Source organism: Chiloscyllium punctatum, chromosome 4 (genome assembly GCF_047496795.1).
Source record: "Chiloscyllium punctatum isolate Juve2018m chromosome 4, sChiPun1.3, whole genome shotgun sequence".
NCBI classification, from domain to species: Eukaryota; Metazoa; Chordata; class Chondrichthyes; order Orectolobiformes; family Hemiscylliidae; genus Chiloscyllium; species Chiloscyllium punctatum.
Window position 1 is genome coordinate 19,119,102 of NC_092742.1, and position 18,526 is coordinate 19,137,627.

Sequence of the window (18,526 nt, forward strand, 5' to 3'; positions counted from 1 at the left end):
CTATCACTCGCCTTTTGCACAAACCACTCCCTGAACTAGAGAGCGCCAGAAATTGCTGATGTCGTTATGACCGACTTAACCCGGTGCCGTTTCCCCGTGGAATGTGAATCAAGGCGGAAAAAGGTCGAAGAGAATACCTCCTCAACCAAATAATACGGATAGATCGGCTAATGAATTCAAATAGAGCGACTGGACGGTAGCCCAGAAAGACTCCAGCTCAATTTAAGACAAAATTTTGCGCAGGGCACAGTTTATCTGCTACAGTAGCCTCCCGAGTACAGGACTCCGGGTACAATAGAAATCGAATTTTGTAAAGGTGATGACGGGTCCCTGACACATTGCAATGAATGTGTGAACATGTGTGTGCGCGTGTGTATTTCATTGGATCTGGCGTGCGCTATGATAAAGTGAGTGTGCGAGAATCTTTGGAGAATCTCCCGAGTGCGGGAGAGAGAGAGATGTTCTGGTGTAATTATGTTTACTCTCTGCTAAAGAGCTCTCTTCATCTCTGTGTTATACACATGCATATGTGTGTGTGTGTGTGTGTGTGTGTGTAAATATTTACGGCTTTAATTCCGCTTGCAACCGAGTTTTTCCATTTCATTTCCAGCTCTTCATCGAATCACTTCCAATTCATTTGAGAGATTGTTGCGGCGCCACGATATTTGTCCCCTTGCGTGCTCGTCTCGGATGCAATTTTGTTTTGGGGAGGGGGGAGGCGGTGGCAGGTTAGAAATGATTATTAAGACGGTGGGGTAAGACTGGACCCGTTCGGGTACAGACCCAGAAAGAGGAAAAGTGACCCGAGTTGAACTGGAGGAGCCAGGTGTTTGTTGGAAAGAAAAATAATGTTGTTTACAATTTTTTTTTTAAAGCGTGAAGTTTTGTCGGGAAGCCAGGGAGTCGAAATAACGCGTTGAATTAGTATTAACAAAGATAAACACTTGTGAAAATATCAATATTTTGGCAACTGGTCAGGTGTAAACATCAATAATTTCATTGGGGTGTAAAGGAACAACTTTGTGAACGGTCTCGTTTCCATTCGTTCGAAAAAGGTCAAATGTTTGCTTTGCAGTTACCTGGGCCGACATAAACAATCATCGCCCACTCTCCCTCTCCAACACACACTTGTCAGACTCTGAACAAAATAAACAGGCTTGAAATATCGATCAGGGCGGTACGACTTTTTAAAAAAAACACAAAATCTCAGCACCAGTTGAACTGGGAACTTGAGGAGGGGGGTGGGAGAAACGTTGTTTGGGGAGGGGGGAACTTGTTGCTTAGGAGTTATGATGTTGTTGTCGAAATATGAACTGAGGCGAGAGCCCGCTCGGTCGAATCTATAGGGGAGATTAAACCGCAATCAGCGAGAGCGGGTTTAATTCCTGGAGGGAGGGAGAGAGGGAGGGAGAGAGGGAGTGTGAACCGAGGTTCCTAATTGATCCCGTGCTGCTGATTGGACGCCGATGTTGTTGCCCCGATGGGTTTGTCCCGTTAAATAAATAGGGAATTTCTAAAGGGATCGCAGCATTGCACATTGCACAGTGCACTAGGGACCAGTGGGGAGGGGGGGGTGGGGAAGGGGGGAAATTGAGAGTGTTAAACACCACACCCCCCTCCCAAAGGCTGAACAATCCGCCAGCATGACAGGTAAAGAGGAAATGGTCTCCGAGAATTTTAACAAGTCCAAAACGGTCTCGATTTCTCCAAACCTGACAAGCAACGAGCGGTCGAAAGGCCTGCCCGGCTCCGGGAATCCGTCGCGGTGCACCGGCTTTGGGATCCAGGAGATTCTCGGACTGAATAAAGAGCCGCCCGCCTCCACGCGGATCATCTCCGATTCCCTGCCGGCCGCGGCTCACCTGGTGGCGGCTCGGAGCGTGCTGACTCCCGCCGGGGTTGGGTTGGTCGGCGCGGCCGCTCTGCCGGCTTTCTACGGGCAGTCGGCCTTCCTGGATGTGCTGTCCGAACACCCGGGAATCCACGCAGCTCCTCCCGCTCACCTGCAGCCTCCACGCCGGGGCGCAATCCACCTGGAGACCTGTCAGGAAGTCAGTTCAGGTGAGACAGAGAGAGAGAGACAGTTCAGTTTTACTGGACTAACCGTGCCCATTTACTAAAATAGATCCAACTTGAAGCAAAAGAAGAATCTCTATGGAGCCAAATATTAATTTCAACAAGGTCTCATTTTGAAATATGTCGAATATGCAGGGATTGTCCAGCAATGTAAACAATTCAGAGTGATGTTAAGCAACTCTTTTAGGTTTCACCACAACCATTAAGCTGGAAACTCAAGCGATCTTAATATTTAAATTCTATCTCAGGCGCTTTCCTTTCAAAAAGGAAACAACCGATTTATATTCTCGTGTTTTCTTTTCAAAAAGGAAACATCTATTTTTACCCTAGTGCCTTTGTTCCAACAAGAAACAATATGATAATAGATACATTGCAGAGCCAGTGAAATGACTACTATTTGAATTATTGTCTGGGATACTGACACCATAATAAGCCAGGCTAACTATAAAATCAGAAATGTTAATAAATGTTCGTTTGCTTTTAGTCTGGTGACACCAGCACACATTGTAGATTCGATTTTTATCAAATATTATGTTGCAGTCCCACACGGCTCCAATGCACGGTCTCAGTCCTTCTGTGTCGTGTGTGCAGCTCTGCTATTGGTACATGCCCGGTACAAATGATAAAGATTATAGATTTAGTATAATCAGGAAAGGTTTGCCTTTGAAAAAGATGTAAATTCGAATACTTTGTAAGTTTGAACTCAGAATATCTCGTTTTAAATCGGTCAACTTTCATTCCAAACCGCGGGTAAGTATTTGAAAATGTATTTTTTTTAGATTTTAGACCTGTATTTTAGACCCCTGTCTGAATCGGAAAGTATAAATGTATCTGGCCAAATGGGAGAGTTTTCTGCTCGTTCGTTCTGTTCTGGTTATAAATGCGGCTGAAATCTGAAAAGGAAACATCAGCGTGCAGCTTTGTGCGGGGTAATACCCAAGGTCTGGACTGAGAGGGATCCTGGCGCATTGCTGGGGTTGAGCGGACACTCAGTTTCCAATCAGTTGTTATCGAAGAGTAAAAATATAATTAATACTTGATGATCTTGTCTAATATAAATACATTTATGTTTCATATCTCTATGTAAAACGTTTCTATATATATAAACAGAATCACGACACACTTGTATCAAATAATATACATCTAATTCACAGGGTGATCAGTGAACATTCAAAAAAGGAAGTGTTTTTCTCTTAATTTACTTGTCAGATATGCACTGTATCAAATACACGTTTCTTAAATCTCCGGACAGTTAAAAGAAAATTGCACTAAGGGTATTGGATGGATGTTATAAATGATCTTATTGTCTCAATCCATAGTGGACTGGATGTGTCCTGGGTTTAATGTGGTTCGAGATGTTTAATGTTGGCGTTTCCAGAGCGTGGATATACGTTGGCCCCGGGTCTAATTAATAGCGTGGAGCTCGGTGCTGCTGTAACTATTTGATTAAAAGTCGGACGATATTGGCTAATTCATCTGAAGTTAGAGTCTGTTGGTGTCGTAGTCCCTGGTGTTACTGTCTGTATTCTGTGTAGTGGGTATCTAGACATTCCAGATTTGTGAACAATCCAATGATTGCTGGGGCAGAAATCTTTCCCGCTGTTTAATGTACTGTATACCATGGATTCCCCTCTCAATAGCTGACAGGGAGAAACTGTCAGCAAACAAATATTTACAAAGTATGAATTGCGCTTTCAGGCTTCTCCCTTTCTCATATTTTCCATTGATTTCCGATTGCGTTTGCAGATGGGATTCCTCCTTGTCCAGGAATCGCTGGGTTGTATATAATGCTCTAGTAAAGGATATAGGATATAGCATCTAAGATATCTAGAAGAATAGACTAGAATCCTGTGGGAAAAGGCCATTCGGCCTAACAAGTCTACACCTACCCTCTGAAGGGCGTCCTAGCCAGAACTATCCCATGACTAATGCCCCTAATCTCGACATCCCTGAACACTATGGACAATTTAACATTGCCAGTGCACCAAGCTTGCACATATTTGGACTCTGGGAGGTAACGGGAGCATCCATGCAGACAAACTCCACACACACACATCGCCCGAGGCTGGAATTGGATCGGGGTGCCTGGTGCTGCGAGGCAGTAGTGCTAGCCCACTGTGCCATGTGGTTGAGTAGTTGTATGTATTTTCTTGTAGAGTTTGTACATATCCAATGTACTATATAAGTAAAGCAAAACAGAGATTGCTGGAGAAACAAATCTGTGGAGAGAGAAAAACAGAGTTAACCACTCGAGTCTAATGGATCTTCCACTTTGTACAGGGTGCTGGCTTTGTGAACTTGTGGACAAATCGCAGGGATGGCGTACAATGATACCATAACTATACCAAAGGACTATCGGATTATACAGGAAGCTGACCGTACAATATTGCATCGACGCGCTGTGTATAAACTGCATTAACAACAGAATGCACAGGGCGAAACATGAGCTGCTTAGCTTCAAGATGAACCACACACATTGAGTGATTTGCTGATAACAGTGTAGATAAAACTGGACGTAAGAGGGGATTAGATTTGGACTGTATATGATGTGGGTTTTGCGGTAACATATGTGATGCACGGCAGTCACGTTGTGCCTGATTCCGTAAAAACAGAAAATGCACAGAGTTGGAGGTCTGCATTATTTGTAGAATGATCAATAAGATACTGGATGATTGTATGCAGCGCTAACACGTGCCACATAAACCGCATTAAATACAAAATGCTTCCATTGTCCAGTGTTCGATGCATTCGATTGTGTGGGCTGTCTGATATACCTGCTGTTAGATCGTGAGTACAGGATGAAAGTCTAGGACGGGGTATTTAGCAAAGTTATGTTGGGTGCTGAGTGTACGTGGTTATACTGGGATTGAGGCATAACTAGATATAGCCCAAGGACTGTAGGAATGTAAACTTTGGAATTGTATGTTATTTTTGCCTGTCAGGTGATGCCGGATATATGGGATCATATAAGAACAAGAGAGTGTAGATATTGGGTGTACAGGCTTAACGGTAGTATAGGAAGTAGAATGTACTGTTAAGTGTACGCAGTTCTGAGGACTTCCAAAATTATACAGGATTGTATGGGAGGTACACAGTATCGCGCAGATTTAACGGCAGTTCCAGGGCGTAGAGACAAAAGAACCCAGGTTTGAGACGAAAACAAGGATAATGATGTCCACTTGCATGTTGTGATGTTTGCCAGTCAGATTTATAAAATTGCCGCCTGTACACCATGATGACAGCTCTAGGATTCTGTATCAACACGATGCCCGTCGGCAGGCACATGGGCTGCATGTAGAGCATGTAATTGTCTAGGCTAGGTCTTCAAGGTTAGGACCAAGTTTGATAAGCTCGCATCGTGGAAAAGATGTCTCCAATTGCACGCGAGATCAGAACCAGGGTCCCTGGATTCTATGGCGCGGAGCTGATGTCTTGTGGATGATAGAGGGCTCGTGTGGTGTGAGGCGACAAGGAGGTGGTATAAGCAAACTACTGTTTGCATTGTATGAGATGATGAATGTGGAGGGTTCGGTCAGGTGTCCTGTCTACTTGTTTACATAGAATACTGGTTGTTAAGAGTTGGCCGAGTTGCTTGTTGGAATGCCAAGATTAAATAACGTTCGTTAACATGGCGAAAGATCTCGAACTTGCGAGGATGGGAAACTGAACTCGGGATGAAGGGGAAGACGAGACGAGCTAATCAGAGATGCAATGCAGGAGGCGTGTTTTGTAGCTACACTGCATGTGGGGGAGTTTGGAGAGACTGCTAGGGAGTTAACTAGAGCAGAATGACAGGGATATACACACACACTTTCTCCCACTGTCTCTCACACACTTTCACTGTCTCTCACACACACTCTCACTGTCTCCCTCTCTCACACACACTATCTCTCTCTCTCTCTAACACACACTTTCTCACACACTATCTCTCACTGTCTCTGTCACACATATTATCTCTCACACGCACTATTTCTTACTGTCTCTCACACGATCTCTCACTCACGCAATCTCAGTGTCTTTCTCATACACACTATCTCTCACTGTCTCTCTCACACACACTTCCTCTCTCACACACTATCACTGTCTCTCTCACACACACTTCCTCTCTCACACACTATCACTGTCTCACTCACACACACTATTTCTCACTTTCTCGCGCACACACTCTTACACAATCTCACTCACACATACACTATCTCTCATTGTCTCACACAGTCTTTCTCACACTTTTTGACTCGCAAACACTATCCCTCACTTTGTCACACCCTGTCTCTCTCTCTCACACACACACACTTTCTCTTCCATGCACACACTATCTCTCGACCCGAAACGTTAACTCTGATTCCTCTCTACAGATGCTTTCAGAACTGCTGAGCTTTTCCAGCAATTTCTGTTTTTGTTTCTGAATTGCAGCATCCGCAGATCTTTCGTTTTGTACACACTATCTCTCTCACATACTTTATCTCTCTCACGCACTATCATTGTCTCTCTCTCACACACACACACACTTTCTCACTGTCTCACACATTCATTCTCGCAGACTCTCACATAACTAGCGCACTCATTGACACACGCAAACTTACACACGCACTCACTCATTCTCACACACTTGGATAATGTTGACATGAAATGACAGCGAGTGTTAAGTTGGAGCCGAGAGGCAGGAGGAGCAGACAGAGGCAGAGAGAGAATGGGAGGGAGGTGTAACAGAACAGGCCAATTTTGTATTGAGTGTCACCGAGGCACGAACCAAACAATATAAACTATAGACCGAGATAATAAATGAACGAGACTTCATATTGAAAAGGACACAGATCAGAGAGACTTGACTTTTACTGATCTGCATAGTCCAACATCCTACATAGAAGTAAAAACATTTTGTGCGTTTTTTCCTACACAAGAATAGGAGCAGTTTGGAATGTATAAGATGCACCTTATCTGAATTGGACTGAGTGTGGAGATATATGGAGGCCGCGGGTTAGTTAGGACCATAAAACTGATGTTTATAAAAAAGTCTATATGATGGTCTATAGGGGGTTCTATGAGAATCTGAGGCTTTGAGCTTCTGGGGGGCACCCGTTGAGTAGGATAGCGGGTGTTTAAGGACGGTGAAAAATGTTGAAATAATTATCCACCTCTGTATATCGACACCGCTGGTAGCTAACCATGAACATAACACTTGTTCAAATTAGCTTTTAATGTTTTAATTAGCACTTTAGCATTTTAATGTTTGAACAAACGAGGAGGTGAGCAGTCCAACTCTGTGTGAATCTGACAGGGAATATCAGTAAATCAGCGGTATCCTGTCTACTACCGTTGCCCCGCGCTCCAGGCGGTCTGAGCTCCCTTATTCCCGGGCGCCCAGAGATTAAGCGAGCGGTTTGTATTGGGAACGGGCGGAGGATTTATATTGGGAGCTGCTCACTGCTCTGATTCCGCCCGAATTGCTTGTTGCGAGTCGGTGTGTTATTTGGTGCTGAAGTTGAGCATTTAAAAGTGGGGATGACGTCCAGTACCCGGGGGATGAACACGGCTGTCTTCAACGTGTTTTTGGATTAGTGGTGCTGGAAGATCATAGCAGTTCAGGCAGCATCCGAGGAACAGCAAAATCGACGTTTCAGGAATAAAGCATCTTTATTCCTGATGAAGGGCTTTCGCCCGAAACATCGATCCAAAATCTAGTTTCCAGCATCTGCAGTTATTGTTTTTACCCTGTCTTCAACGTGTACAATGTCACAATGAGTACTGCTCTTCTTAATAAGTTCAAACCAGACAGAGTGACCCGGGCAGAGTCACCTGTAAAAGTAACGGGCGTTGAGCGGGAGGTACACCCTGGAGTTGGAGTGTGCCTGGGCTGGTAACTTCAAGGTCTGTGGGTTCAAATCCAACCACAGCACCCGAGTGAATTATAAACTCAATTAATAAATCTAGGGGCCGTGAAAACTAATCACTGACAGAAACAGCTGTCGAGCTGGGTCTCCAAGTGTTAACTCTGTTTCTCTCTCCGCAGATGCTGCCAGACCTGCTGAGTTTCTCCAGCAATTTTCTATCCTTCTTTCAGATTTCCAACACCCGCAGTTCGTTTTAAAACCAATCATTAATTGTTAGCTCGCCATGTCATTTTGTAGAAAGGAGTGTGCTGTTGAAGGAACCGGGCTGCTCCTCTTCCTTGTGACTCCAGGCCCACTGTTTTGCCTTCACTGTCCTTTCCATTCAGTCCAACGGGCACCTCGTGATAGATTCAATTTTTTTTAAAAACTAAGAGAACGCGGTAACACGAATAACAGAATTAGATTGAAGTGATAGAGTTATGTTGGTAAATTGGGAAGCAATCATAGTTTGACAGGAAAGTAGCTCCTTTTTGGGAACAACAGAAATAAATTAGATGTAAATTTTGTGACAAGGTTGCTGGAGAGAGGCAAGGCTGTTTGGCAATGACTAGTACAGCTGCCCTATGCTCCAGCAACAAACCGGAGTGGTGGGATTTTGCCAGTTCTCTCGGAATTGCCTGGAGCCGTACTGTTAGCAATGTTAACAGCCAGAATCCCTGGGAGGGGACATTGTACACAACAGCGGGCCCCAATTTAACGTATGTTTATGAAGCGGTGCACCCTCATGCTCAAAGCAGCCTTTAACGGACTTCCCAACCAACCAATGATGGGAATCCTCATCTCCCCTCCCCGTAATATTCGTTCAATCTCCGCTGTCCAAATCTCAATAATAATGTTTTGGAGCTCCTACCTTAATGTGGTGGTGAAGTTAGCTAGAAATTTGAATAGGCCGCTATAAATTCTGACTAGGGCGAGAGAGAGGGCCGGAGAGCATATGTCTCGTTACATTTGCACAGCGGGGTCTGAGCGGGATCCCGGTTAAAGAAGGTTGTGTTTTGGGTAACAATGGGTTAATAGTTCGGCTCTGGACATTGTTCGGACGGGAGTTCAGAAGCTAACTTTCTGTCCCCTTGTAGCTATTTGACTCCTCCTGCCGCTGGAGAGAAAGACAGAGGAAAATCTCGAGCTAAGTAAGTTCCGCCATCCCAATTAATGTGAGACTGGGGAGAATCACACTGACTTGGAACATGATTTTCAATGGCCGGCCAGTGGTCGGTTTGTGTTATTAGCAATAGCACCAAGGATGTGGATAATTCAGCTGCTCCATCAGTGTCCATGTGAATACTATTATTATGTTCATTAGGGGGTGGAAAGAGAGACATCTTCTGTCCCTTTCCAAGGAGCGTGTTTGCTCAGAAATAATTCTACATCGCCCTTGTTCTGTCTGCTGGATGTATAAACCTATCATTTAGCCTACCCGGAGTTAACTGCACTGAAGGGGATCTTGTGTAGTGGTAGTGCAAGTTCCTCTGAGCCAGGAGGCCCGGGCTCCCGCTCCAGAGGTATATCATGTCATAGTCGAGAGTGTGGTGCTGGAAAAGCACAGCAGGGCAGGCAACATCCGAGGAGCAGGTGAATCGACGTTTCGGGCAAAAGCCCTTCCTAAGGAGGGCATCAACTGATAAAAGGGCTTATGCCCAAAACGTCGACTCTCCTGCTCCTCGGGTGCTGCCTGACCGGCTGTGCTTTTCCAGCATCACACTCTCTAATCCCCAGCATCTGCAGTCCTCACTTTCGCCTACTATGTCATATTATCGCTGAACAGATTGATTAGAAAACAGTCCAGATGAAGTAAACAGATGGTGCAGTTATTAATGGAAAACTTACTTTGGGGATGCATTATACGAGACAAGGTGTGTGGTCAGAGCAATGGAAGACCAGGTAACTTGGAACTATATTTCATGCAGCTCTCTCTCTAGAACTGGAGACCCTGACCTCTTGTCTGTCTCTCCCAGAAACAGGAGTTTTATGAGTCAGCAACTCGGCTGTTGTCTGAAACTGTAATAGGAGGTGACTAAGATGACTTTCCAAACATCCAGTAATTTCCATTAAATCGCTCGAATGAGTAAATAATACATCATTTTGACTTTCCAAATAGATCGCGGCTCATTCCCATAGGCGATGCTGAGCTAATCCAGTTTTGAATTTTTTTTGTGAAGTGAAAGTTTTCAAATTCAACAAACCCCCCCAGTCTAGCAAGAATTGGTGTGAATTCCTAAACGCTTACTCGCCGACTCAGCCACAGAATCATTCTGCTAACCGGAACGTTTTTGGACGGGATGCACTTTAAGTCGTTAAATGCTTCTTTTGGGGAAAAAAACCCCGTAAATTGATCTTAATTGAGGCGAGAATAGACGTGGTAGAGCCATCCTTCTGTCGGTTTTCATCTTCACAGTAAAGGCTGAGTAATATCTGGCTCGTTGTTATCTTAAACATTATACGCCTAAGGATAATAACTGACAAAATGGTACTCAATAATCTCCTATTTACAATGTCAATATATTTCTCTCTGTGGGAAATCCAGTTCCAGGTTACATCATCCTGAATACAGCCATCTGGGAATGTTCTTTGTAAACATGACTTGTTTCAGTAGAAAGTTTGAGAATGGAATTTATACCCATTTAAAAAGACCTTCGGTACAGAATCTATCAGCGGCTTTAGTGAGAATTTGTTTAAGGTTAAATCGTTTTCCAAATCGTATATATTTTTTTTAAAAAACTGGCAGATAAGACGTGTCAGGAATGAAACGGATATTACAGAATCAGGATCTCCAGGGCATTACATCTCTGCCCTTGGGAAGAGCAATTGAATTAGTCCCCCCACCACCCTCCCCCCCCGCCTTTTTTCGTTAGGCAAGACCATTAAAGGTTATCGGAGATGGTTGGGAATGTGGAATTCGAAACACCAACAGAGCCGTGATCAAATTGAATAGTGGTGCAGACTAGAGAACGAATGGTTTGCTTCTATTCCTGTTTTGCATGTTATGGGGTAAATTTGAATTCTGACCCGCAGATACATTCAAGCCATCTTAGCAGAACTGAACACTTCCCTGGTATTTGCACTGGATTAAATTGTACAGAAGGAAGTGTCCATGGCAAAACATTCCTCATTCTGCCCAGTTTCTGATGTTCACGTCTCATCGGGGATCCTCCCACTTTCGTCTTCTTTTCACCAATTCAGAGTGAAACGAAAAGGCCACACAGCCTGATCCCCCTTTCTCCAGCTGATCTCCTCCCGAGAGGAATTTTCCAGGTTACTGCGCATTCCTAACTTCTTCAGCCGTGTAGACAGTGGGGTGAATCAAACTGGGTTCGCTCCCTCAACAAACATCGTTTGAAAATAAAACTCATCATCTTTTCAGCAGACTGGAATAAATTGAGTTGGGTTTTTTTTGCTGAATTTGATTCCAACTTCCAATCAAAACCAATTTCCAGCAAATTGCAATAAATTCAAATCCCAATGAGATGAAAAAAAACACATGCAACAACCCAGACACATAACCACACACAGACAAATACATGCAAATGACTACACAGACACACAAAGGAACATAACCACACTAGGCACACATGCATGCACACACAGGCACATAATCATGTACAGTCACATAACCATGCAGACAGATAGAGACAGACACATACACACATAAGCATAGACAAAAACATAGGCACATGCACACACAGATACATAACCGCACAGACACAGATACACCTACAATCACATCAGGAGCCACACACAAACTCAACAGACAGCTCATCAAATGCAGACAGAGACACATATGTACACATTGAGATATAGACACAGACAGATGGCCTAGCCATAATGTTACTGGACTAGTAATCCAGAAGCCAGGCTAATGCCCCGGGGATGGCAGCTGATGGAATATAAATTCAATTAATAAATCTGGAATTGAAATTCGTAAGGGTGGCCGTGAAACTGAAGGAAATCTGCTTTCCCTACCTGCTCCTGACATGTGACTCCAGAACGCAGCAGTGCACTTGACTCTCAATTGCCCTCTGAAAAGGCCTAGTAAGCCTTTCAGTTTAACAGAAGAGCATCAAACGCTGGTTTTGATGATGATGCTCCCTTTCCTTGAAAGAGGATAGACAAACACAGACATACAGCAATTTCAAATGCATAAATAAAACTTCAGGCTAAACTCACTTTTGGCCATCTGTTTTGAGAACTGAAATTAAGAACATAGAAGCAGAAATAGACCATTCAGCTCATTGGTTCTGCTTTTGCCATTCAATACAATCATTGCTGATCTGATAATCCTCAACTCCATTTTCCTGCCTTTTCCACAGAACCCTTGATTCCTGTACCGATTAAAAACCTGCCTCTCCCAGATGACTCAGCCTCGGCAACCCTCTTTGGTTAAAAAAAATTAAGTTCCCCCTCTGTGAGAAGAAATTCCTCCTTGCTGAATATTCTGTGATTTAAAAATGATTCATTTAATGATAAAGAAGAATGTGCATTCTAGCACAAAGTATAGCACCATCCAGTGAGGAATACGGCCCTGATCCTGAGTATGACTCTTAGGTTTACCAACTGAAGCAATTATGCCTGACGCTGAATAAATCATCGCGCAAGGGAGTTAAGCAGAGAGCACAAGGAGAGACATCAGGCCTTATAAGAACATAAGAAATAAGAGTAGGCTGTCTGACCCCTCAAGCCTGCTCCACCATTCAATAAGGTCGTGACTGACCTTCTCGTAGACTCAGCTCCACTTAACCACATCTTGCCATAACCCTCAATTCCTTTACTGTTCAAAAATATATCTGTCTTTGCCTTAAACACTTTCAACAGGATAGCCTCAACTGCTTCACTGGGCAGGGAGTTCCCACAGATTCACAACTCTTTGATTGAAGAAGTTCCTCCTCAACTCAGTCCTAAATCTGCTCTTACTTACTTTTGTTCTAGTTTCACCGCTTCTGTTTTGTCTATTCCCTTCAAAATTTTATATGTTTCTATAAAATCCCCCCATTCCTCAAAATTTCAATGAATATAATCCCCGTCTACTCAATCCCTCCTCATAAGCCAATCCTCTCAACTGCGCAATCAACCTAGTGAACCACCTCTGCACCTCCTCCCGGGTGCCGATGCATTCTTATGAATTGTGTTTATCTGTGAGGTAATTCATAATGGCATATGCAAAATATACATTAACAAGGGTGTCTACCTTCTGTCAAAGCATTCTCATCACATTTTAAAAACTGGCTTAGTAGATCTTGAGATAGGCTCAGATTATGAGACCAAGTTGAATCCTATGAGCTTTTGCAGAGAGACTGCAGGTCTGGTCTTGAGCTATTGACACTGCCATCCATGTGGGTGCACAATTTTTATTCTGTTGGATCCTCTGGAATTTTCTTCTTCTAATCGTGAAAATCCAAGGCACAAAGCTTCACAGAGTCAAGCCTTGCTACAGTTAAGGGGAGCAGAGATGAAGTGTATTAATAACGTGTGGTGGCTAAGTGGATTAGGGTCCAAGTTATAGAAACCTTAGAAAGGATTGAAACTCTGGTTGCCCAGTTATAGGAAGGATACAAGAAGTCTCCAGGTTACAAATGAGTCCCGTTTTTAAAGCTATTCATAAGCTGAATTTGTACGTAAGTTGGAACAGATATGGGCTAATTAGTCCACCCATTCGTTAGGACAAAACATTGTCAGGTCAGTTCGCAAGTACGGGACGTTTGTAAGTTGGGCACTTGCAACCCGGGGACTTCCTGTATTATTAAGTTGGAGAGGGTTCGGATGTTGCTGGGTATGGAAGGTTTGCATTATAAAGAATAGCTGCATAGACTGGGATTTTTTTTCACTGGAGCATTGGAGGTTGAGAGGTGATCTTATAGAAGTTTATAAATTCAGAGCGGTGTAGATAGGGTTAATGGTAGGTATCTCTTCCCTGGGATGGGGGCGGGTCAAAGACTAGGGGGCAAAGTTTTAAGATGACAGGAGAGAGATTTTGAAAAGATCATGAGTGGTACAAAGTTTTACACAGGGTCGTTTGTAAATAGAATGAACTTCCTGAAGAAGTCATGGATATGGGGACAGTTACAACGTTTAACAAACATTTGGATAAGTACATGAATAGGAAAAGTTTGGAGGGATATGGGCACTGGTTGGACCGAAGGTCTGTTTGCTTGCTGTATGACCTATAATTCTGTGGCATGGATTCCAGTCAGAAGGAAGCCATTCTCCTCCATTACATCAGCTGGTGGTGAGAAGTTCTGAGCATAGAAATTGCTGTGTAAATGCATTCAAAATTTAAGTATCTTCACATAGGGTTAAAAATAGGAGCACAAGCCAACTATTCAGCTGCTCAAGCCTGCTCCATCATTCAATACAATTACAGCTGATCAACAGCCTCAACTGCACTTTGTCACCCATTTCTCAAATTCCTCAATTTTCCAACTCTCTCAGCCTTAAGTGTATTTAAAGATAAAGCATTTGGGATAGTGAATTTGCAAAGATTCACAAGGCTTTGAGTGAAGAAACTTCTCATCTCAGCCATACATGATTGGTCCCTTATCCTGAGCCTTTGTCCGCAATGAACAGACGCTCCAACCGGTGAAAAATAACCTCCCCACTGTGTGCATTCAGTATCTTGAATGTTCCAGTATAACTTCCTCTCAACTTTCTATGGGCGGTATGGTGGCACAGTGGTTCATAGCGCTCGGTTCAATTCCCGTCTCAAGCGACTCTCTGTTTGGAGTTTGCACATTCTCCCCATGTCTGTAGGTTTGCTCCCGTTTCCTCCCACAATCCAAAAATGTGCAGGTTAGGTGAATTGGCCATGCTAAATTGCCCATAGTGTTAGTTGAAGGGGTAAATGTAGGGGAATGGGTCTGGGTGGGTTGCGCTTCGGCGGGTCGGTATGGCCTTTTTGGGCCGAAGGGCCTGTTTCCACACTGTAAGTAATCTAATCTAAATGCACGAGAATCTAAAGTGCAATTTACTGAGACTCCCATCGTAGGAAAAGCCTCTTCCTAGGTATCTAGTAAACCTTTTCTGCCCTGCCTCAAATCCAAGTATGATGTATCCTTCCTTCACCGTAGAGACCAAAATTGCACTTGATATTTCAAGATGGCCTGACCATAGCCCAGTGGAATTGTAGCTAGACTTTCTTATTTCGGTCTTCCAGTCCCTTGTAATAAAAGTTAACATGCCATTTGTCTTCCTAATTACTCGTTGTCATGTTGCAAATGCCCCTTGTCCCTATTCTCTGTTCTTTTCCCATTAACCAATCTTTGATCTAACATAATACCAGCAATTTATGCACCCTTATCTTGTGTGTGAACCTTTTCTGTTGGCAACTTATCAAATGCCTTTTGGAAATTCAAGTATGCTGCAGTTATTGGCTTTCCTTTTACCTTTTCTTGCAAAACTCTATTGTCAAACACAAATTTCCCTTTCATAAAACAGACTTCATCTGATGCATTGATTTTCTCAGTGCATTAAGACATCCTCAATGGGAGATTCTGCTGTTAGGCTAATTTCAATTAGATTAGATTAGATTACATTACAGTGTGGAAACAGGCCCTTCGGCCCAACAAGTCCACACCGACCTGCTGAAGCACAACCCACCCATACCCCCTACCTAACACTATGGGCAATTTAGCATGGCCAATTCACCTGACCTGCACATTTTTGGACTGTGGGAGGAAACTGGAGCACCCGGAGGAAACCCACGCAGACACGGGGAAAACGTGCAAACTCCACACAGTCAGTTGCCTGAGGTGGGAATTGAACCTGGGTCTCTGGCGCTGTGAGGCAGTAGTGCTAACCACTGTGCCATCGTGCTGCCCAATTCTAGTAGTCTATTCCAAAACTTTCTTCTTGAACTAGGTTTCTTTGAAGTGAACAGAATGTCACTATTATGCAGAACCTGTGTCCATTTGTCTACTTTTATTTAATGCCTCCCACAAATTTGATTTTGCACAGATCATAGATATATAATGACACCTGTGGCTCTGAGTCAGAAGATTTCAGTACATGTCCACTCCAGGGCTTGAGGACGAAAACCAAGAACTGAACTCTAGTGCAGTGCTGAGGAAGTGTAGTACTGAATTGAGATGCTGCCTTTGGGTGTGCTATTAAACAGAGGCCCTGTCTGCTCATTCAGGAGGATGTAAATGTTCCCAGGCACTACTTCAAAGCAAAACAGGAGGATCATCCGTCAGAAACATCACAAAAAGATAGATCATTTGTGGTAGCGTGCTGCCATAAAAAAAGAAACATAGAAGGAAGAGCAGGAGTAGGCCATTCAGCCTCTTGAGTCTGCTCCACCATTCAATGTGATCATGACTGATCATCCAACTCAATACCAGGTCTCTGCTTTCTCTCCAAACTCTTTGATTCCTTTAGCCCTAAGAACTATGTTTAACTCCTTTTTGATAACATTCAATGTTTTGGTCTCAAACTGTGGCAGAGAATTCCACAGTCTCACTGCTCTCTGGGTGAAGATATTTCTCCTCATCTCAGTCTCAAATGGTCGACCTGCATCCTGAGAGTGTGACCCCTGATTCATACATTCTAACATCACGCCAGAGCCGACACTCCCCAGAACTACATTTCATGTGAAGTATTTTGGATATTCTGAGGTTGTGAAAGGGATTGCATAAATGAAAGTTTTTTTAGATATAATGTAGCAACCTGAATCACTCATTTCAATCATTCACTGGAAATACCATGGGTTTACTAAGTTACAATGTTGAAATACTTCTGCACAATTATTTCCTCACCCCTTTCCCCAGGCGAGACTGGTCATCACAGAAAATGCAGGTTCAATACTGGTACACACCGAAGCATTAATAGTGAAGGAAGATATAGGGCCAGTCAGCCGAGATGGTGGACAGAGGAAGAGAAAGGTTCAATATTATTGACGACAATACAAATAGCTTACTTTTGATTTTTAAGTGATCATGCATGAATTGGTCCACATTACTATCTGTCAAAGAGAATGCAGCTGTTCGTTCATTTTTAGTCAAATGTTTTAAAATGGGTTTCCTGGGGATAGTTAGCCCTTTTTACATCTTCCCATTAGATACCTTGACTTGATCATTTAAACAATTTTGATTTGGCACTGAATGAGTGCTTAGCAGTTCAGAATGGCTATTGCAATAACGTATTAGGCTAACAAAATAGTTTATCTGAGAAACAGATTTTTACGAAGTTATCAATTAGCAGTAATTCTATAGAGCTATCTGTAAAACACATTCTACATATAGAATAATGGAGACTTGGGAACGAGTAACAGCCTGGAACCTAGTCAAGGAAATTTCATAGATTATATACAGAATGATAAATATTTGCAACTGAGTTATAGACTGGAATCTAAAAATGGAATACACATGATATTGAGAATAAAGCATAGAATTTCAGACCTATTTGGGAAGCTCTAGTATTAGACACAGCTCTAACATCAATCTAGAATATATGTTTTGTTATTACCTAGACTGTTAAGCATCTCATATTCTTTTAACACTCATTGGATTATAGTCTTTGCTAACAACATCCATTCATTTAGGTACTATTCAATGGTACTAATTTGGTGAAACATTTGACAATGCACTTCATGCAGTGGTTGCATGCTATGATTAACTATCATACTGAAAAATAAGGACAAGTTTACTGAGAAATAGTTTTCAATTTGGTTATTCAAAAGTAATGTAATACTGTGTATAATTGAACAGTATGTTGATAAAGTATTAATTTGCCTTCAAGTTCTATTTACATAGAGTCATAGAGATGTACAGCACAGAAACATACCCTTCTGTCCAACTCATCCATGCTGACCAGATATCCTAAATTAATCTAGTCCCATTTGCCAGCATTTAGCCCATATCCCTCTAAACCCTACTATTCATACACCAGATGCCTTTTGAATGCTACAGTTGTACCAGCCTCCGTCACTTCGTCTGGCAGCTCATTCCACGTACGCACCATCCTCTGCACAAAAAGGTTGCCCCTTAAATACCTTTTAAAGCTTTCCCCTCTCAACTTAAACCTTTGGCTTCTAGTTTGGACTCCCTCACCCTGGCGAAAAGACCTTATCTATTCTCCTTATATATACTCCTCATGATCTTATAAACCTCTATAAGGTCACCCCTCAGTCTTTGGCAATCCAGGGAAAATAGCCCCAGCCTATGCAACCTCTCCCTGTAACTCAAATCAGAGAGACCAGAATTGCTTGCAGTATTCCAATAGTGTACAGTTGCAACATTACCCCCCCAACTCCTACACTCAATGTACTGCCCAGTAAAGGCAAGCACACTATATGTCTTTTCCACTATCCAAGGAGATACCAACTTGTACTCCAAGGTGTCTATGTTCAGTGACACTCCCCAGGTCCTTACCATTAAGTGTATAAGCCCTGACCTGATTTGCCTTTCTTTATCTAAATTAAGCTCCAGCTGCCACTCTTGAGCCCATCAGCTCATCTGATCAAGATCCTGTGTACACTGAGGTAATCGTTTTCGCTATCCACTACATCACCAATTTTGGTATCATCTGCAAACTTACTAACCATGCCTACTATATTCACATCCAAATCATTT

The 18,526-nt window shown here is 43.0% G+C and overlaps 1 protein-coding gene across 2 annotated transcripts in view; it reads left to right on the plus strand.

Moving 5' to 3' along the window:
• The first annotated feature begins 1,542 nt into the window (after window positions 1-1,542).
• The window catches only part of vsx2 (visual system homeobox 2), an 83,424-nt gene continuing 66,440 nt past the window's right edge, over window positions 1,543-18,526 (plus strand). For both annotated transcript variants that reach the window (XM_072568205.1, XM_072568206.1), the window contains exon 1: window positions 1,543-2,061. In XM_072568205.1, coding sequence (XP_072424306.1) covers window positions 1,644-2,061 — 418 coding nt within the window. In that variant the 5' untranslated portion in view covers window positions 1,543-1,643. The remainder of the gene's footprint in view (window positions 2,062-18,526) is intronic.